Source organism: Heliconius melpomene, chromosome 17 (assembly GCF_056956725.1).
Source record: "Heliconius melpomene rosina isolate 202511_hmr_F chromosome 17, ASM5695672v1, whole genome shotgun sequence".
Lineage (NCBI taxonomy): Eukaryota > Metazoa > Arthropoda > Insecta > Lepidoptera > Nymphalidae > Heliconius > Heliconius melpomene.
In genome coordinates, this window is record NC_140405.1 from 8,073,389 (window position 1) to 8,096,288 (window position 22,900).

At 32.0% G+C, this 22,900-nt stretch overlaps 1 protein-coding gene across 1 annotated transcript; it reads right to left on the reverse strand.

Moving 5' to 3' along the window:
• Window positions 1–12: 12 nt before the first annotated feature.
• LOC146530128 (lipopolysaccharide-induced tumor necrosis factor-alpha factor homolog) lies at window positions 13–2,309 on the reverse strand. The gene is made up of 3 exons (XM_085200678.1): window positions 2,216–2,309; window positions 1,592–1,925; window positions 13–610 (listed from the first exon to the last, which is right to left on the reverse strand). Coding segments are annotated over exons 1-3 (438 nt in total). The 5' UTR covers window positions 2,217–2,309; the 3' UTR covers window positions 13–507.
• Window positions 2,310–22,900: the final 20,591 nt, after the last annotated feature.

Here is a 22,900-nt window from a genome sequence, read left to right on the forward strand (position 1 = left end):
AAAAGAAAAAAATAATAATTTAAAAATTTTATTATCTTAAAACTACCTTTTTGTACATAATTATAGTTATAGTTTTATTATTAAAATAAATAATTGATCTATTCATAAATAATTTGTAAGATATTTAGTTTTTCGAGACATCGCGTGCTCCGCGCTTCAGAAATGGGGGAAATTAAAATAATTGAAATATTAATAATATAATAATTTTAAAGTGTTATTCCATACTCAGGAAATATTCATTTAGAAAACGCATCATTTTGAACCTGAACCCTCCCCCTTGAACCTATGACTAAGAAGCGAGGGTTCAATTACAGCAACGTTAATAAAATACATTTTCTAAGTATAAACACCCCCGAGTGGGGTTCAATAACAAAAAAATAATTATCTACATTGTTTAAATTGTCTAGTTAAAACACGTCGATAGCTTAATTCACTATTTCAATTTTATCAAATTCAGAAAAGACAATTAAAATTAAAATTTCATATTTCACATTTCACAATACTTTTTCAACCAACGTAAGATCCAATATACGCGTTGCAGTTTGTGCAATAGTGGTCGGCGTTGTTGCAAGAATTAACGCAGTAAGGCATGCACGCGCACGGCCAGCATCTGAAAAACACAACAAGAATTTTAAGTATGGCGTTTACATGTGAGGTAAACATTATCATATAATTTCATTACAGGGAATGATACTAATTTAGATTAGGTACTATTAAATCAATTATACATGAACGAAGATTAAATTATAATATTAATTTGCTTATTATTTAAATATCTCCATATAAAAAAAATAAAACACAATTACGATTTAATCGCTTTTTTAAGACAGTCCGCTCTCCACTTCCAGCCGAATTTTTCGAGGTATTGCGTGTTGAACTCACCGCCGGGCTTTTTTAAAATATTAATAAATAATAATTAATTCCCTCAAGTGGGGATTGAACCCACAACCATCATGTAACAGTCACACCACTGTGCGTCTGTGCCACGAAAACCTAGTAAATATTTTGCTTATCAAATATTTTAATTTCGTGTTATTATCTTTATGTTTTACATATAAAATAAAGATAAAACGCTTAAGCCTCTTTTAAATATTGTGAGAATAACAATAGAACAAAACAAAAGACAATACGTAAATCTAAGACAATCGAGTTTATTCTTGAAAAAGTACTTTGAAATTTTATTGATTCTGTGATGAGTCAGTTTCAAAATAAAATAAACATGATAATATGTTGCCGTACGAGCTTCACGGAATTAAAATAGTATTCTATTCTTTCGCCTTCAGTACACCTATAGTGTATGAATAAGAATAACTAAAGACCCACATTATTTAAATATTACATATGCATTATTTATGTAAATAATTAATATTTTTCCAAAATAACTATATTCAGTGATGCATATATTAAAATTATTAAACAATACAGTTTTCTAACTTTATAATTTCAATGATTTCACTACCACTATCTATTGATTCTGAATTCCTCTTTTAAACAAAAAATAATTTACTTTAAACGTAAACAGTTTTCCTGTCTAATTGAGTCACCATTTTACAGATAAGAGAAAAAAAGCTAAAAAAAAAATATTACTCACCCAACAAGACATAACAAAAGAGCACATAAGTGAGTTCGCATGGAAGGTGTCGTTTCAATTCTTGTAATTGTTGGCTGTTGGCAGGACCTGCATATAACTTGAGCTGGATCTGGGCCCATCGTATTTGCTAATACTACTGGTATTACAGTAGTTCCTTGAATTATAGTAGTATTAGCTGTCATGGGATGTGCGTTCACTCCTGATAAAGTAGGCTGAGTTGTCGTTGGATATCCAGGATAACCTGGATAACTTGGACCAGCTGCTCCGGGTGGACCAGGATAAGGAGGAGGATCAGACTGTGGTCTTATAAAAGCCTGATCTTTCATTTCTGTCACTGAAAATGTAATAAATGAGATCTAAGTTAGGAAATTATTATAGCAAGTCGATTTATTTGTATTAATTTCGCTACGTTTTTGTCCGTGCAAATTCTACAACAGCGCAATTACTTCTAATCACTAATTTAGAATTTAGATAACACTTATGAAAAATTTTAGTTCTATATATTAAATGTACACCTATAATAATGTCGAACAAAAATGGCGAAATCATTAGTTCATTCACTATTGGAAAATTACCACAATTTTCATTGTTGCAGAATAAAAAATAAGGAAGAAGTTTACTTACTTTTTGTGTATTTTTTTAAGCACTCAGTATCACGATTGAGCCACGACTGAACGATTCACAATTATTTCACATAAAGTACTAGTTGTCGCGTAATATCTTATATTTTTTGTGGTTCCGACCCTTGTAAAATATTTAATAGGGAAAAATATTCTGATGTACTAAAACATTTTTTTTCTTTTCTCTTTTACTAGATTTTAATACAGTAAAATATGTTATTCTAGATAACATTATCTTCCAGTCTATGATATGTATATAATCAATTTATGAAATACCTTTGCTACTCATCGTAGATTCTTGTCACAGTTTCTGTCGACTTGTTTATAAAATTGTTTAAAATACTGAATAAATATTATTGTTCGATAACTGATTGTTTTTGTAGAAAAAGATCTATGGGAAAAGGTGAATGTTGTGGATTCGATTTCCACTCGAAGAAATTAATTATTTTAATTTTGCCACTCTAACAAGGCAATCTGACAATGTTTTGATACTCGAAAACGTAGTGCTATGACCCTAGGTTCTTTTTGCCTTCTCTTCTATAGGCTGAAGTTGAAAAAAACAAGTTTATAGCATATGTATTTTATATTTACCATAGCCACTTTGAAACTCAACCATAATTTGGCTTCTTCCCAATAACAGCGAGCATAAACTGGAGAGTTCAAATGCCTTTAAATGTATTTGGAGTATTGTAATAAATCTTATAGAATATAGAAGCTCTTTTAAGTAGCAAATGAATAAAAATATAATTCATTATATACAATTATAAATTTTAAAAAAAACGTAATTCGGTTTAAATAAAAAAAACAGTTTATTCAAACAAAGCTTACAGCAATATTGCAAAATAAATATATACATATACAAATATATACAAGTACATTATACATTTAATGTTAAATACAATAAAAATGGCCAAACTAGTTTTATTGAATATTTCTTACGGATCTCTGAAAAATGATAATAAGTTGTCGATAATGTTTATCTAACTGATAAAATGATAAAATATAATATTTGGACAAATATATTTTTTTGACTGTATTGGTATGCTGAAAGGCATTTATTTCTTCATTGTTCAAACAATAATGTAATTTTAGTCTATATTATTTCCCAAACATTATTATTGCTTATATTTCTTTTGTTAATCATAATGTAAGTTAATAATATTATTATTTTTTAATTAATTCCGGAATAATAGAAAACGAATGTTTTTTCGCATTTTCAATAAGTTACGTAAATAATTTCATAAATATTTTGATATTCTATTAAAATTATCTACTTTTGATGGAGCTCTCCGAATGTACTACATATTGAAAGATATTATTAGATAATTTTACGAGCTTCTACATATGGTTACAAGCTCGCAGCATCAATTAAATTTGCAACCACTAAGTTTGAACCTTGCTTTAATATAATATACAACATGTTAAGCTTATTTCATTACAATATTTACCTCTTTACGCTAGTTATGGGTTCAAACCCAAAATCCGTTTTTTTTCTGTTGTTTATTATTTGAATAAAATAATATAATAGCATGTCCGGCCTATAGATAAGCTACGAATGAAACACTTGACTAAATCTTAGAGGTAAGTCATATGGATATGGAAAACTGGACTGTAAACGCAACAGGTTGTGGGTTCGATTCTCACTTGAGGATATGAAAGAGGCGTTGAGTTCCGCCACTCAACACGGAATATCTTTAGAATTGGGCAGAAAGTATCTCAACACTAGGCTCCCTCTGCTTACCCCGCTACATGCGGGATAGAACTAACCAAAAAGTTATTAAGAAAAAAAACCAAAAATTATTGTTAAGAAACATTGAAAAAAACTTTAGCAAATCACATAAAAATGTAATTAATTAACTAAGTAATTGAAGAAATACAAAAACAACTAGCAAAGCAGAAGAGCAAGTTAAGCGGAAAATAATTGAATTTCACGACCTTGGACCCTAAATACCTTTTTAAGGCATGACTTGGGTGGAAACTTCTGACACAGTTATTAATGCTAAAAGAAAGAAGTTCCAACAGGAAATATTTCACGGTGATCTTTTTTTCTTTGCAAATTTACCGGCGCTTTCTTAATATTAGATTTACTGCGCTAGTCTTCTCATTTATACTAAAAAGTAGGTGAAAAAGTAAATCTTATAATGAGATTCAATTCTAACGGTGTTGAGAGGCGACTGATAGTACGTCACGGGTTGTGCCACAAGAAATAGTCATAAATTATACACTTTAAATACAGGTCACCGTGACGCAAAGGAACCTTAAGGTTCCACCACTTAACACAGCATCACGAATGGACTAAAATGGACGATGGGGGGCCACTCTGATTTCCTGAGAAATGTTATTCACAACGTAAATCTTTATTAAAAGAAATACGGTAATGTATGTATTTACTTGTACACATACTCGTACATTCCGAAATCCGCAACCCACATTTAGTATTTACACTAGTACTATTTCTAAACAAAAACACAACCTGATATTATATAAACTGGGCGGGCTGTTTAGAGGTCGGTCGCTATCACAGCCCAGATAAGTTAATCTTGATGGAAAAGCTATTTGACTAATGCATCGCGAAATACGAACAAACCGACAGCCCAATCTATCACTTAGTTGGACAAAACTTTGATGTTGTTCACAAATTATTGCGATTTCGAAAAACATTTGGTATCAGACATAATTGAATCATTTTTTTTTATATAGTAAGGCCGATCTACGATGGTTGTAGATTCGATTCCCATTTACGGGAATGAATTATAATTTAATAATGTTTCTATTTCTTCGCTCTGTTACCACAGCAATAAGTGAGAGTTCCGCCACTCTACACGCAATGCCTCGAATTTGAATTGCTTTCGAATCGTCTACTGTCACCCACCTCTTCATACATCCGGGGGGTTCTCATACTTTTTACGTGACCTTCCTCCAGTATCTTTGATATTGTATTTTCAAATAGTCTCCTTTTTCTTGTCTTACCGCTCACTTTTCCTTCATAAAACTTTTTTGCCATTACTAAACTACTTAATTGTAAATACTCGTTAAAGAGGAATAAAAATTTATCGACAACAGACCATCATTCGATAGCAGCGAATATTCTATAGCATTAAATTGTATACCATTATAGTTCAGGAAGTCTTTTGTTTGCCTTACAAAGGTTGAGGTCCAGTTATTATTGTATAGTAACAATAGATATTGAATGATATTTTTTTTAAAAGCTAAGCACTCTAGTCAATAGTATCAGCTTCACGCTACATCCCGCACACAGCAGGGTAGGCAGAGTAAACATAGTGTTAAGACACTCCACTCCTCACTTTCTGTAATTAACAAAAATCATTTTTTTTTTAGTCAATAAATAATCTAAATTTGATAATAACTAAACTTAATTTTTTTAAACTGGACTTATTATAGGATATCATATTAATAAAACAAAGTTTTCCGTGAAATATAATTACTTGTTTATTTAAATTTAGAATTTTATCAAATCATTGCTCTCCATGATTCACAACGTTATCTAATGAGGCTCGTTAGCATGACACACCACACAAATAGTAGGAAATGTGTGATAAAATGAAAATATTGACAAAGAAGTCTTTTTTGTCAGATAAACGTAAATGATAAGGTATTAAGTTTACAAAATTTTTAATCTTGACCTGAGGCCACAGCTCAAGAAGATCATGTAACAGATATGTAACAGAGCAGGCAGAGGGAGCTTAGTGTTAAAACACTCCGCTCTCCGCTTTCCCCAGAATTGGTGTTGGAAGCATTGCGTGTTGCGCGGTGGAACTCAACGCCGCGCTTGCCTCGACGCCAGAGCAAAGTAAATATTAAATATATCATTTCCTCGAGTGGGAATCGAATCTACAATCCGTCGCGTATACTTAGCTAAAATAAGGTAATATACAAATTATTAAACAATAAACGCAGTATAACCTTGCATTACATTACAAAGTCAACACTGGTACTGGTACTGAACGGCGCGACGTTTCAATTAAGTGATTGCCTGCTCGCAGCAGTAGGACAAATAGGGCCTTTGTGTGAGCTATTCAGCGAGCATTGAGCAGGATTGGGAGCTCTGATGAGATGACGTATGGGTGAGGGTTTGTTCGGGGTATATTGCAATTGTAACAGTAATGCTGTAAATGCTTCTGATGCCATTGTGGTGCGGTTAGTGGTGTTTGATATAATGGTTGTAAGTTCATATCACATTTAGGGGAGTGTTTGTTTTAAAAAAATATGTAGAGTTTTGGAACGTGGGTGATGCTTTATATAGGGTCTCACAATCTGTAATACCTTAATTGGTAAAATCAGCTTATGTTACATAGTGTGAGAAACAAAGACTGACTATGGATAATTCAATGATTACTTATTTATTTTTTTCGTTAGATATGGCTTACAGAAATATAACATAACATAGATCTTAATTTTATGGAGAATTTTCTTAATCTTACCCGACTTCCAAAAAGAGTAGAGAATCAATATAACTATAAATACATATTTATTCCCTTTTTCGTACGTTTCCTTTTTATTATTATAATTAATAGATATAATTTGTTTAATAGCACACCATATATTTAAGCGCCGTCAGATATAAAACATATATCCCTATATTATTAATTACTTTAATAATTCTAATGTTTGAAATTAGTAAAGGCGTAATCCATTATCCCAAAAGATTGATTATGTCATTCATCCCGCTTTTGACCGAATTAAGCTCACTAGCTATTAAGGGTCCCATACAAAGACACTTTAAATGCATAACGATATATTATAAGGAAGTAGAATTACATAAGGCCTATTTAACTAATTGTAATTTGATATAAGTTATTATATAAGTGACACATTTGACTGCAATAGTCATGAATTCGAACTCTTGTTGAGAAAATTTTAAAATTTCCTTTCCTTAACATGTCCTCTAAGAATAAAATAAGTTCTTACACCTAAACAATATAAAGAAATGAAAAGTTCAAAATAGATAAATGTAACAGAGTAGAGCAAAGCAGAGGCAGTCCAGTATAAGACAATTTATTCTCCACATTAAACATTTAATTTACTCGAATGGGGATCGAACCCACACCTGTCGCGTTTATAGTCACACGCTCGTGCCCCTGTGCCGCGATATACCTCAAAAACTTCTTATTATAATGAAGACAGCTTACAGTGTTTGTAAAACAGTATATGTTATAATCTGGGTGCTACCTGATGGACCTCAAGGAGTTAATGGTTTCATCCATTAACTCAACCGAGCACTTATGAAATTCATGCCCGCACCCGAACAAGATTACGCAGGCTAGCTGACATGTCTTCATTTACAGGGTTGACAGCAGTAATGACGTTATACCTAATTGTTTATTTTTCAAGTATTTTGTTTATTTTAGTGTGTGAACCAGTTCATCCGCTGCCATATCTTCGTCAATTCTTTATAAAATTTACTGCATTCGTGTTTTTTCTGCTACCCTTGACATTGGCAGTTTATTTTGCGCTTCTCGTCGCAAAATCAGGCCATTAAAAGAAATTATATTTGCAATGATAGACTGCCGAATTTATATTTATGTTTGATATCACTATTTTTGTATGAAAGATTTTGAATTTTTTTTTGGCATGGTCATTTTCTATTTGAAAATGTTAAAAAGCATAAAAAGAGTAAACGTTAAAACATAGTTTTAACTATATTGTATAAAATGTAAGAAAGAATAAACGAAGCTATTATTATGTCATTAAGATTTTACCATGTAAACAAAATTTCCGATTAAGATGCTATTTGCGCAATAATTATCCTAAGTAATAACATTATAAAGAAGACATGTATATTAAATTATGACGTAATTATATAGTGTATGTGAGGGGAAAAAAGAACACGCTATATAAGCTAAATTTGTTTAAGAGTTAACAACCCTATATCTTGCCTCGTTACCTAGACGAACACACCTCAGGCGCTTGCTGCGTCTTACACCGACCATTATAATTAGATCCCTGATCACACACCAACGGCCCTTCTATGTTCCTACTATAGAAGACTCGGGAGAAAGGGGAGGAGGCCTCGCAAAAATGGTAAATCACGCGACAGGTTGGATATGTTCGCTAATGGAATACAGATGTGAAAATGAACAATATTCTAAGGTTTATCGAAATTCTAACAACTTGGCATATTTTGATCTTTCCATGAAATATGACATTCAAAATCAATTTTCGAAATATTTTTAGTAGCTATAAGGCCCATGAATATTTAATAAGAAAATTAGCATAGGTACAACAAAATTAGAAACTTCCTGATAAAGAAATATTTCACGATAGCCTTGCGGGTTCAGACAAGTTCAAGGACGCCAGAACTAAACTTCTAATTTAAAGTTCAAATATACAACGAGAGTAACGCTATATAACATATTTCTATAAAAGTAGTTTTATTTTATTTATTGTGAAATTCATATTAAAATCAGTTACGAATGATTTTAAGCTTTTCTCTACCTCTCATAAAAGCGTGAAGCTTAAAAAAACATAAAATAAGCTGCAAAACTTAAAATAAAAAAATCTTAATCACTTGGGGTGATTGTGGTTGCCGTGCCAAGCTGAAACATTAAACAGATCGTCATTCTCGAGAACTTTCAGCTTAGTTACCTGCCAAGTTAGAAACGGCCCGAGAACTTAATTGGTATCTCTACCTTTTATGGTCCAATAATAAATTAAGACAACCACACCGTGAAGCCCTCCGTGTATTGAAGATCCTTCAACCGACAAGTGCAGGAGTTTGTTTTGTGAGAATGAGGTGCGGTGAAACGATTTTTGATGTACTTTTTTATTGCCATTATATAAGAGCGCCTGAATAAATGTAAAAGCAAATGTTAGTTTTATTAATTTGTTTAATAATTGTAGGGCGTCGTCGGATATAAACTTGTGGCTGTAAACGAGACGGTTATTCCGGTTCTATTGCTGATTGAAGAAATTAATTATTTAATTTCAGTTCCTCGTTCTATTGACGAGGCAAAGCGTGCCGTGGAATTCCGCCACTCAACACGCAATGCCTCCAGAATTCGGCGGAAAGTGAAGAATGGAGTGTCTTAACACTAGGTTCCCTCTAAAAAGAAATTAAACAGTTCACCTCCTGCTATATACTTACAGAACTGAAACATAGATTATCAGGTATTTTAAGATATTAACTCAAAAAGCAAATACAGGAAAATGATCAAGATATACAGGTGGACACGGAATGACGTTATGATAACTGCGGGCGACCAGCATTGTGCACCAGCTACCGGAGGGCACGAACTACGATAATCTTCGACGGACGTAATTTCCAAATTGGAATTGAGCATCTATGGAGACGCCATATGTCTGTAGGTAAGGATATGTAATAATATAGCTTCACGCTCAATCCCGCATGTAGCAGGTTAGATAGAGGGAATCTAGAGTTAAGGCACTTCATTTCTGCCTAATTTTGAGGTGTTGCGTGTTCAGTGGCGGAACTCAACCCGGGGGTTTACCTAGTTACCAGAGCGAAGTAATGAAATATTAAAAAATAATTATTCATTCTTCCGAGTGGGGATCGAACTCACAACCACCGGCTTACACTCACTCGCTTGTGCTACTGCCCCACGATGACCTTTCTTTAAATTCTTCATATTGAAATCTTATATATTGGTATAAATAATTTATCGTCAACTAAAATAAGAAAGACCACATGTCTTTCGTTATTCCAGCACCCTTCAAAATCGAGTATAGTGATTCCAGTCGCTCCCTATAGGTAAACAGCGGAGCCGAACACCTGGGATCAACTCCTGCTATTAACTTTATAAGAGCAACATTTACCGTCGTCGCACAATTCCAAGTAATTAAATGTAAATATTTGACTTAAAAATATCAGATAAACTAGGACTAGATAATAATAGGTTATTTAACTTTGCTAATTTTTAAGTAAACTGCTATTTATATACGTTTTAGCTAGTGATAAAACGTATATAAGACATACTTTTTTACTAAAAAAACTATTACAAAAATAGAAATCCAACAATTTCATAACAAAAACTAATAGATGACAAAAAAACTAATTCATGTCATATGAAGCTTTAGTCCACAAAGCCAACACCTAAAAGCTCACTCTCTAAAAAGGTTAAAACAAAAAAAAAATTCAAACTGTCCGGAACAAATTCGAACATTTGAAATATTTATGACGACTACCGTCATATCTCTGGCTCCGCACGCACTTCCGCTACATTGAGCTAAACAAAAACTAATGGTGTCACGAAATATATAAAGTTTAACCCTCGCCCTTGCTTAAAAATGACAACCTGAACGCACAATTTAAAGTTAACAAGATAACATAATTGGTAGATGGAAATTGGTTTCCATTTTCTTTTGTATTTCGTTAGTTTAGTACAAAAAAGATATTGACGAAATTCTTAAGAAAATAAAGTAATATGTATTATTAGTTATATGTATTATTATTAAATATATATACTAATTCAATACAAATTAATGTGTAATTAATTTTATAAAGTCATTTATAGAAAGTATTTCATCTCCTTCTTTCAATTTGTCTTCCAGAGGAGAGATGAAAATATCTTTTGTCATTCCCCGAGTGGAAATTGAATCCACAACCATAACGTTTGCAATCTGACTTAATTCCACTGCGTCATAACGACCTTCTATCAATATTGCCTGCAATAAATCAATTATAAAAACAACATTTTCACTTTCACTTTAACACTGATTGCTACAACTACTATAAAAGCCTTAACAATTTATTATATCTAAATTATTAGCTACGAACGCCCCATTAAAGCGATTCATTAGATACTGAGGGTGTTAAAAGGTATGTTTTTCATTCTATATATAAACGTAACAAAAGATAATTTTCCCGTTGGAAAATGAAGCCATAAATCAGGCGAGCACTCGCGGCGTGACGTTCATCTTATTGGCGTTATTGTTGTTGTAATAGATTGTAAGGAACGAGAACGAGAACTAGGTTTCATGCATTCTGTAAGTTATAGTATAGAAAGATATAAGTTGTAGAGTTATTTTTCTTTTTAATTCAAATCCGGCACTTTCAATATATTTCATGTTATAAATGGTAGATAATGATGGGTTATACTTTGAGGAATATTTTTTGTTGTTTTTGTTGTTAATTGGCGAATAAAACTGCTATTTTCTACCTTGAGCACTAATTCCGCCAACCACTAAAATAAAAAAGACGTTAAAATAGTTAAATAAACTAATTTCATATAATAGACGAATAGTTAGTTAACTTCATGAAATGTATTCCTAAGAAAATTATCAAAATACGTTCAATACTCAAAGCAAGTGTTCCCAGTTAAATTGCTTCGTGGCGAGTAAACATTGTTGGATCCTGAAACAATACCGTCCTAACTTACAGTGGGAGTTGCTAATTGATCTTATACACGGACACTTGGAGCTCCAGACCGAATTTGTGAGCATCACTTCCAGGCATTGTCTAGTTCTATAATAGACACGTGTATTCGAAGATCTTTCTTGTCAATAAAAACATATATATATTCACTGTTTTGATAACAAAATTGCTGTAATATAATTTTTCAAAAACAGTCATAAAAATACAAATACATTCAATAATAACTATAACATCAGTGGAACGAAGCTTTTCCCAATGACACTAACCAAATAAAAAATATAAAGAAACCAATAGTCAAATGTGTGAAGTTAAAAAAAAATACTCTAATCAGTATTTAACTACAAATACTACATTAAAACTAATACTTAACTAGTATTTTTTATGACAGTTCTGCTTCACGCTGTATCCCGTACACAGCAGGGTAGCCAGAGGAAACCTAGTGTTAACTTTGTAGTCTGTTTATTCAATCAGATACAATTTCAGATACATAGAGAAAAATAAAAAAATAAATGACCAGGTACATTTTGTTTATCCCACAATGTCTAGAAAGTAGATATCTATACTAATATAATAAAGCGGAAGAGTTTGTTTGTTTGTTTGTTTGTTTGTTTGTTTGTTTGTTTGTTTGAACGCTAAGATCTCTGGATCTACTGGTTCGATTTACTGTTTTTGTTTTGTATGAAAGCTGCATTCTTCAGAAGTGCTATAGGCTATATAATATTACAATACACATATGTACTAATAAATTAAAATACTTTCTAATTTGACATGCAATTTATTCTGCCATGTTAATAACAACCGTCGTCGCTACGTGACCGCGTTCGTTACCGCGTCATTTTGATATTCATCCTTATGAAAATAAATATAATAGTCACTTTTAGCATTTCATCTAGATTGAAATTATATTTCTATAGAAATCATATTCTTATATTTCAAGCAGGCGTAGCCGCGTCCGGGTCCGCTAGTAAGTTTATAAAAAGAAAATCGACATTCGAGGGAATTAATAGATTACCCACTACCGTCTCTATTACAGCCTACAAATTATTGTGCCCATATTTTTTGCCAAAAAGAAAAAAATGTAGATGCTCCAGGAAAATGGTTTAACTTCATAAATTTAATTTAATACAAACTAAAAGCTAGATTGAATACCCGCAATTCTAATTTACATATCAGACTACCCTCATAACACACGCGCTTAAGCTTACACGTTTACTTAAGTCCATATAAATATTAATTGAACATTTTATTTAAATATAAATTAATAATAGCAAAGAAAAATATTATTAGATAAACACTTAATGAAATTATAATTCATTTTATCGCGTACGGCTCACAGTTTAATATTAAACCAACAAAAAGTAATAAGTAGTAGTAGCAATAAAAGTTATTAAAAAATTTATTAAATTGAGGCCACAGAATTCTTGGGGCATTACTTACTGAGTGGCGTAACTCAACACCGCGCTTTTCCCCATAACCAGAGCGAGGAAATTAAAATATTAAATATTCCAACGAGTAAGAATTGAACCCACAAGCTTCGCGTGTACAGTCCATGCTTGCTTTTTCATCTTAACTACCAAAAAAAGTTAACTACCAAAACTCGTTTGTTAATTGAACTTTGCGCTTTAAAAGTTTAGAGGCTTAATTAAAACTGCATTTACTTTATAGCCCACTTACTCAACGGCACGCATGGTCGATTTCGGAAATTAAAGAAACTATTAAGAAATACGGAAAATCCATTTATTCGTTTGCAAGCAAGCTAATAATGTTTTGTTTTATATTGTTTTTAATGTTAGATATTGTTTTTAAAAAAATAAAAATTATTATTAGAAAACGAAAGTAATGCATCAGTAAGTTAATAATTACATAGTTTAAGCGGGCGGAACCGCGAGCAGGTTGCTAGCATGTAATAAAATAACTAGGTATCCCTAAATTTTATCAGTAGGTACGACTTCCATCATAAAAGTGACCGTTTACCTGTATTCTCTAATGTGCATTAAGAATTCCTCTCACGTATCTACTATCTAGAGATTACATATGAGGTTCAGCATCAGGAGTTGAACATGGAGAGGAACGACCGCTTTGGCCATTCTTTATTTAATTTATTACTTTATGCCAAATGTTATTATTAACACAGTATTTTTACATATTTAAAGTAATATGAAGATATTATTAATAATGTTTAAGGGAACGAAAAAATAATATTTAAGTTATCTTTAAATAGTCCTTAGTCGACATTCTTTAATTTGAAAATACTAAACACTAACTAAAATCCCTGAGAGTGGCTTAGCCTTAGTAATTTACCTAAAATTTTAACTATCTCATAAATTCTCTTACAATTAAATATTTGAATGTTAAAAAATATATTTTATATAATAGTTAATTTACTAAAGTAGTTAGTTAATAGTTAGTGCATTTCCGCCTCAATGATAGTGCTGTTAAAATATTTTCTGTTAATACATGAGATCACAAGCTAGTCTGTCTGGCCGAATAGTATCCGCTCATCCATATATTACACCAGGTATGTGCACGCAATAAAGGGGTCCCGATGCAAGGGTCGAGGCTGTAATTATGGCGAGAAGGAACATATAGGTATGTATAGGCAACCTGAGTAACTGATTGACGCTGTTTGATTGTCAAAACCAGAACATATGATTGAGAAAGAAAGATATTCTATCCTCCAATGAAATCTCTCCACTGTTCTCCTATTTTTGAGACATTGCTTGTTAAGTTATGAAATCTAATGACCTGCTTTTTATCATTAAACCGAGGAAATAATTTGAATATTTAAATCATTTTCCAAAGTGATCGAACTCACATTTATTGAAAGAATAGTTAAACTATTAAGAAATTCGCAACTATACTAACACTTTTAAAAGTGCAATATAATGTTTTACCATTCACATCCCTCTTTTACTTGTAAAATGCACTCCGAGCTTTAAACCTATGACTAAATAGTATTCAAATACAACATAAATACTACAACTAGAACAGCCATACTAACGAAGTTGTGGTGGATTTTAAGTGCTTTAGAGGTACATTTTGTATGCTGCAGTAAATCAGGGGGCTTTCACTAGGAGAGACCCGACGTTTCCATTTTCAGAATGTGGAAGGAATTTAAAAGTGTCTAAGCAAGTAATTGTCCTGCCAGTTACTAGCCACCATATTTGTATGTTCGTTGTTCCTATGTTATATTTTGCACGTTTTTCCTAACAATGGTTGGCAAAATGGATCTGTACACATGTTTTACAAATATAAATTTTGAAAAATAAATAAAATAATTATTATTTATTACAAAACTCTAAAGTATGATGTTGACCATTTATTATTTCCAAAGTGTTCCAAACATTAGCCTCAAACAAGAATTTTGATCCGTATAAATGTAAGTTTTATTTAACAAGCACGAAAACTAACTGTCAAAGATCATAGAAAATTAATTATATAATCTGCTTCACGCTGTATCACGCACACAGCAGGGTAAACAGAGGAAACCTAGTGTTAAGACACTCCGTTCCCCATATTCCGTTAAGTTGTGGAGGCATTGCTTGTTAAAGTGACGGAATTCAACGTCGCGCTTTGGTTTGGTTAAAATTTCATTTCCTCGAGGGAATCCAACCCAAAACCAGTCGCGCTACTGGCCTAGCTACTGAAAAAATATATAAATTAAAACAGATTCTAACCGTGTTTTAGAGCTGAAAATATAAATATTAATACTAAACATACCACTATATTCAATTACAAACATACAGAACATATTTTTAATTAAAAGTATCTATCATTATGCATTTGCCACGTTATTTCGCGCTTGACAAAAACCCACAAATAATTTAGTAATTACGACATTGATGATGAAAAGAAAATGAAATGGGAATACGCTATTCATCAACAGCAGTGCTATTTATCTCTCAAATCTATCATCACAAATGAAATGTACTAAAAGGGGAGTCGCAGCTATTAGCAGAATGAACGAACAAATATTAACATTGACGTTTCAAAGCAGAACCGATAAGCCTTTTAACACCGTTCGTGTATACAATTTCCTAAATTTGCTAAAATATATTTGGAAATTAATCATGTTTTTGTTTTTCAATAGTTATGATAATTGTAATAAAACGTAATATTTCATACAATAATCTTATGTTATGCTATATTGGTATTTTATTGGGAAAGAATGGTACTCAAATCTCTCGAAGTACACTGAGTTGGTAGTTGCTCTCTACTTTTTAAACAATAACGTAACAACAACAGAGAACCATCCCTCTGTATATTACTAGTCCACAATCATTCACAAATCGCTTAAAGCAAAATAATAATATTTTACTTTAAGCGATTAAAATATTTACAAATAATTATTTTAAGATATTCTAAAACACCAAAACGCCTGATTCCTGATAAACACCGCCAGGGAACCAATTTACTCCATCTTCTAAAATCCTTTCACATAAGCTTAACTACATTAAAATCTTCATTGAATACTTAAAACGTACAATTTGCATAGATTAGAGTAACGCACGCGTTAAATTTAAATTACACAGTGTATTCACTGATAGTGGTAGCCATGTTAGGTAAGTATCGGCTTATGTCTAATGATACATACTCCTTTGATGTGAACTCAGTGCGGCCCAGCAGTGTTTGCCAGTACGCTCAAAGCTATATTTAATTGCTAGCTCGTTATTTTTGGATTATTTACAGAGAAAACTTTTGAAGCCGGTCCCTCTACGTCTACACTAAGTTCAATTGGAATCGTCAAACAATTTTTCGCATATGTAACTGTTGTTTAATTGTACAGTGGCTTGAGTTTTAATTTTTTTTTGTTTTATATGGTATTTCGTATAAGCGTTAGCCGCATGAAATATTTTTTATAATATTATTATTTTACTAATTTCACGCTTTTATTCCGCATACTCTACTGGAGTATATAGAGACAATCTTATGTAAAGACACTCCGTTCTCCAATTTCCGTCTGAACGACAATAACAATGAAACTAAATCAACCAATTATATGAGAAATAAAAGTTTCATTTGTAAGAAAAACTTCACCAAATAGCATTATTTCTGTAGTTTTGTTTTATTTCCCATTTAAACAAATAAATTAATCTTAAAAAATCTTCTATACAAAAAAATATATATATTCTTGGCCCCCCACGTAAAGAAGCTAAAAAGATATTAATAAAAAGCTAAACGAAATCAGGGCAAAAAAATAGTTTGTTAAACTATAATAAAAATTTTGTAGTTGACTGATTTGATTAGGATTAATACTAATATCTTGTGAATTGACTGCAATGATTATTTAATTCATAATTATACGTTAAGATTATTTAAAAAAATATCTTCCTTACTTATAATTCCAATCTCTTAAAATCCAATTAATAATATCTATTGCACTTTGAAATACAATAGACCCCAAAACGGTTTGCCAGACTTAAGTACCTAATACAAGTGCCACCCTTTCGGTACGAAATTCTAAAAAGTATATGCATACATATGTATAACAGTGGATTCGAATATATAATTCTGACATTTTTCGCTCTAATCTCATTAAGGAAATCCTACGGAAGCCGCGTCCCGGGATTGTTAACACACTCGTAACAAGTAATTAAGTATATATAATCTTGTTTAATGGCGATTTAAATTTTACCATGACAAAAGTGGAGCAGTGTAGCAGTAGCTGCCGATATTTCTGAGCTGCAGATACGACTCCATAACTTAGAAATATCAGCATCAGGAAAATATTAAACATTTTAAATATTAATCTCGGCATGAATCCATTAGTAATACAAATATAAAAATTATATACGTAAATTATACTGTTTAATCATATAAAAAAATTACAATTCCTTTTCTTAAATATTATTTCTTAAACATAAATTTTTCGTTCCCCTCATCACATAATTCTGGAAACCATGAATACAAAATTAGAGTACGGATATATGAATTAATGTATATTGTTCATGTTCCTTTGTAGGACAGTTTTATTTCAAACTCCTGAACATATTTATTTTTTGTAGAGAAAGTACGTTTCTTAACTAATATAAAATTAATTAAATTTCTCAAAACTATCAGTATCTATTTTTTTTTCTTCACGCTATATCCCGCACACAGCAGGGTAGGCAGAGGAAACCTAGTGTGACACTGCGTTCATCATTTTCTGCCGAATTCTGGAGGCATTGCGTGTTGAGTGGCAGAACTTCGCGCTTTGCCTCAACACCAGAGCGAAAAAATGGGAATACAACGTAAATAAATATTTCACTTCCTCGAGTGTGGATCGAACCCACAACCGTCGCGTTACAGTCACACCCTTGTACCGCTGCGCCACGACGGCCTATTACGTATAATATCCATTCTACGGACAAACATACTCCAGTACAGATACAACTTTACCCTCAAACTACAATGAAGAAATAAGAAAACTTACAAGGTACAGCAATGCACGCTAATAAAGTAAGCTTTGTGCTGGATCTCTAGGAAATAACGAACTTTACCATATTCCATTGCAGATAAAATCTTCAAATGTACCATTGAAAGGCTTTCCAGCTCGTCCTGAATGTCATAAGTCTACGAGTTTTAACAAGACAAACTTGTCTAACAAGTCGGGCTTTGTGCCCTGTCGAATTTGCGAGCTGCTTATGTATGCAACCCTTGAATAGGATTAAATACTGTATGGGATGAAAGTTAATTAACGTTCTATTCCAGTTAACTTTGCCTTTTAAAGTAAGTATGGAAGTATGATTTTGAAAATTACTTTTTAACTGCTTAACAATTTTATATTTTTTAAGGTATCAATTAAATTTTATGACTCTATCAATTGTCAACTTCAAATATTTGGTTTAGTTCTCGTTCCTGTTACAAATTAAGATTTTTTTTTTATCCTCCATTATCTTAGAAATGATCTTATAACCTCAATAAAATGCACTACAGTTTGCAAACACTGTGCAGTATGTACTTTTACTATGAATCCATTATCATCGATCGACAACCGACAACCGACACTCGAGGCTTCTAGGAAAGTTAAGTGCAGTTTTCCTCCCCTAATCTCTAATGTTACGTGAGGTATTAAGAATTTAAGGAGCATCCCCTCCTATCGATTGGCTTACGGACGTATCTTCAATGTTTTGATTTTCGACTGTTATTATCAGAGAATATTATTACTTTGTGAAGTTTTCCGCGTTTATATGTAATAACAATGTATTCTATTCATTGAAAAAAATATCTTTTTATATATATTTGTTTAGTATTAAAAATGTTTTAAATAATTATTATCATTTTAGTTACTATTAAAGTTACTAGCAATATGACCATATGTAACAATCTACAAATATAACCTATACCTATACCTAAATATATATCATATTAAACTTTCTTAAGCATTCCGTAGATCCCCTACGAGCCTTCTAATTTAGGGGGAAGTGGAAAACACCCACATTAAAAGTGATTATACATAAATGCATCCTGTGCTTAATTCAAAAAGCTTTGCATATATTTTTAGATTAGACTTATAGACAAGGAGTTAAATTTAATTTAGTAAAATTAAATATAATTAGGCAGAAAGTGGAGAGCGGGTGTACCTTAATGGAAACGGAGTGAAAATCTTAGGTTCCCTCGACCTACCCTGATGTTTGCAGGATACAGCGTAAAAAATACTTACTATGTAGAAGGTATGTATATATTTAAGGTACATTTTTATATAACAGTAATAATATTTATTGCAGAAAAATTGTAACAAAATGCGAAAAAAGGTACCCAAAAAAACCGGCAAACCAATCAATTATGCAATACCAATTACTTTTAGCAATAAATTAAGTTAATAAATCATAAGGTCTACCACACGGCTACGAATGAATAAATCGAGCCACTTCCATATGAAAAGCGTACATGACGGGCGTATATGTCACCCGGCTGATATATGATAGGCTTCGCGGATAGCTGTTAACTTATAGAGTTCCTTGCAATTTAGAGATGTTATTACTATATCGATATTGTTATCGTTATAATAATTATAATTAATAATAATAATGTTTTGGGTAAAGTATGAAAATTATATTAAAATTTCGGTTTCCGATATTAAAAGACTAAAAATCAAAAATTTTATATAACATACATTTTTCAATAGAACTTTCTTAATAGTATTTTGATAAAGATAGATAAAAAGAATCTATGATATATATTTCATCGTAAACCAAAGTATCGACAGTATCGATATTTACTAGCTCTTAGACCACTTTACATTCAACGCCTTTGCTCACGGCGGCGGCGAACGACTAATCTTTTGATATATTGACGCTCACCTTCCCTTATCTAGAGATCTCCGAAAAAGTGCTCCTTTATTACGCTATTTGGATTACTCCCCTACATACTTCAAAGCCTATAAAGCCTTTGGGACGCTTAAATCCATAAAACCTTTAAATTTTAAATTAAATCATCTATCAAATGTTTTTACAAATTATACGTAAAAATATTTTTTTTAAATAAAAAGCAACACAAAATTATATTTTTACTATTTTTAAGCTTTATGTATATTTCAGTATTTAAATAAATTATACTAAAACAGTACTTATAAACATAAACTATCACCTATGATATACAATAAACTATGCGTGAAGACAACTGGAAAAATTAAAAGGTATATTTTCTTATAGCTTCGTGAAAGTGTTTATTATATTATCTTTCTATTGCAAGTTAGTAAGTTGCATCTTAAACTAGTGATTTTATTCGTATTGTTTGACTGTGAACATAGTGGTACTGGATTCGATTTACACTCGAGATATTGAAAAATTAACATTTTCTTGCTCTGGAAAGACAGAGTGCAGGGTTGAGTTCTGCCACTCAGTCCGCAATATTTGAAAATCAGTTGCAAAGCGTGTGACTGACTGTAAGCACGACGGTTGTGGGTTGCATGAACGGAAAATCTATGGAAATGTATCTATGAAATATATTTTAAATTTTAAATTCAAAACTAAAATATACTCTGATAATAATTGAATAATCTATAGTATCTAATGCAACATAGGTAACTTATTAAGACAAAGTTTGCCTTCAAACCTACTCGCGTTCGTTAACATTATACAAACACATGGATCGATTTACTCTAAGAGCCACCTTCGAGCTGAACAGCGAACAGAGTCAAAGTCTATAAAAGTCTAAAGTGAGAAACCTGGCAAGTTAGAGCTGAATAAAGTTTTATCTTTTGAGCTGGAGGAAGTTTGACAAAGCATTTATTGTTAGTGAAGAAGTAGCAGAATAGTCACGATGCCGGCGGAGCAAGATAACGACTTCTAAAATATAAATCCATTGGACAAAAATATACGATTTTGATTTTCGATATTCAGTTTTCCTAGTTTATTTTATCTTGTAGGACTAAACGCTGTTATACGCGTTTTTTTTTTCGCGGGTAGACGCAGAAGTGACTAGACGTATTTTTATTGCTCCTAATTTTACTTATTAACTAAAATAGTAATAAGTGTGCATATGTGTTAATAGTTTGATACGTGTGTTAAGTTGAACATTACTAAACTTTCTCACAAACTTTCTACACTAAATAAGTAACAATGGTGACACCAGTGGACCAGCTTTTCAAGAGTATGGAGGAACTCTCCTCTATGTTTTCTACACGAATGGGCGAGTTTGAAAAAAACTTGTCTCAGCCGGGTCCTGCAGCAGCCGCTACCACCATAAAGGCTTTATCTACAGAATTTCACTCCTTCAAGGCTTTTGTTTGGAAGACACTGAATTTACTAAAATCACAGGTGGAACTTGTTGTGCTTGGTATGGACCGCCTGGAGACACAGTCCAGACGAAAAGTTCTTCTTATGCATGGTGTAAAGGAGGACAAGGATGAAAACGTGATGCATAAAATAATTGAAGTGTTATCCGGCCAAATGAAATTGTCTGACGTGAGGCCTGCAGCTATTGAATCTTGTCACCGACTGGGCGCTAAAAAAGACTCTCCTCGTCCCATCCTCGTTAGATTTACTAGTTTGCAAGTCCGCTCCAACGTGTGGAGGGCTAAAACATCTTTGAAGGGTTCTAAAATGACAATTACCGAATTTCTAACAAAATCACGCCAAGAGGTATTTATAGCAGCTCGTAAGCATTTTGGAATCAATAAATGTTGGTCGGCTGATGGCATGATTATTATATTAATGCCAAATAAAGCTAAAAGTAAGATTTCTTCTCTATCTGAACTAAAACAGTTAATGCATCGATGTTCTGATATGAAATCAGCTGACGACAATTAAACTGACTGGATGTGATTTGCTTATACCAACGTAATTTCCTCGGTTTATACTTAATTGCTGATGCAATAACATATTTTGTTACATATTTATATTTTTTTTATTTTGTAGGGTACATTCATGTTCTCGTAAGATTCAATCTTAACACGTAATAATTTTGTTTTTTTTTTGTTCTGTACCATATGTAAGTTTATTTTTGATTGTTGGTATTTTTTTATTATGTCCCATTGTGTTTTTTTTTAATAGTTGTAAATGTAAAATGATAAAATTATGTTATTTTTTTTTCTTAGTGTTAATTTTGTATTCAGTCAACTTGTGCACATGGATCAAATTTAATTTTAATTTTTGTGTTATCTTTTTTTTTTATTATTATTTTATTTTTTTATTATAATATTTGTGCCATATATATATATATTTATTATATACCTAAATTATGTTCATTGATGATGAATACTTTTCTTGCTCTAACAGTGATTATGACAGCGCTGAAAGTCAAAATCACTCTTCACTTTCTGATTCCGAACCACTTGTAGATAAATTGTCTAAGACCTTCAACAACCCGTCTAATACTTTTTCCTTGGTGCATATCAACGCTCAGAGCATTCCTGCTCACTACTCAGATCTTCTCGCATCCTTTAGCTCCGGCATAGTCGATTGTATTTGTATATCTGAGACCTGGTTAAACCCTTCTCTTTCCTCTGTTAGTTACAGTATCCCAGGTTATCAGCTGTTTCGCAATGATCGTACTTTGCAAGGTGGCGGTGGGGTCGGTATCTACCTTCGCAACAACATTACTGCTCGTATTATTGCCTGCTCCCCCAATCAATCGACAGGAACCCTAGAATATATTTTTGTGGAAGTAACGTTAAACCATAAAAAAATTCTTTTAGGGACTTTATACTCCCCAAATGATAAAATCAACTATTTTAGTGCTTTAGAAGGTGTTCTGGAATATCTTTCACCTCAATACGAGCATGTAATCTGTACGGGCGATTTAAACACTTGTCTGTTAAAAAATGATACAAGATCTAATTTATTAAAAACATTATATGATACCTACAACTTACACATTCTTCCGATGGCGTGTCCCACCCATTACTTTCCTAAC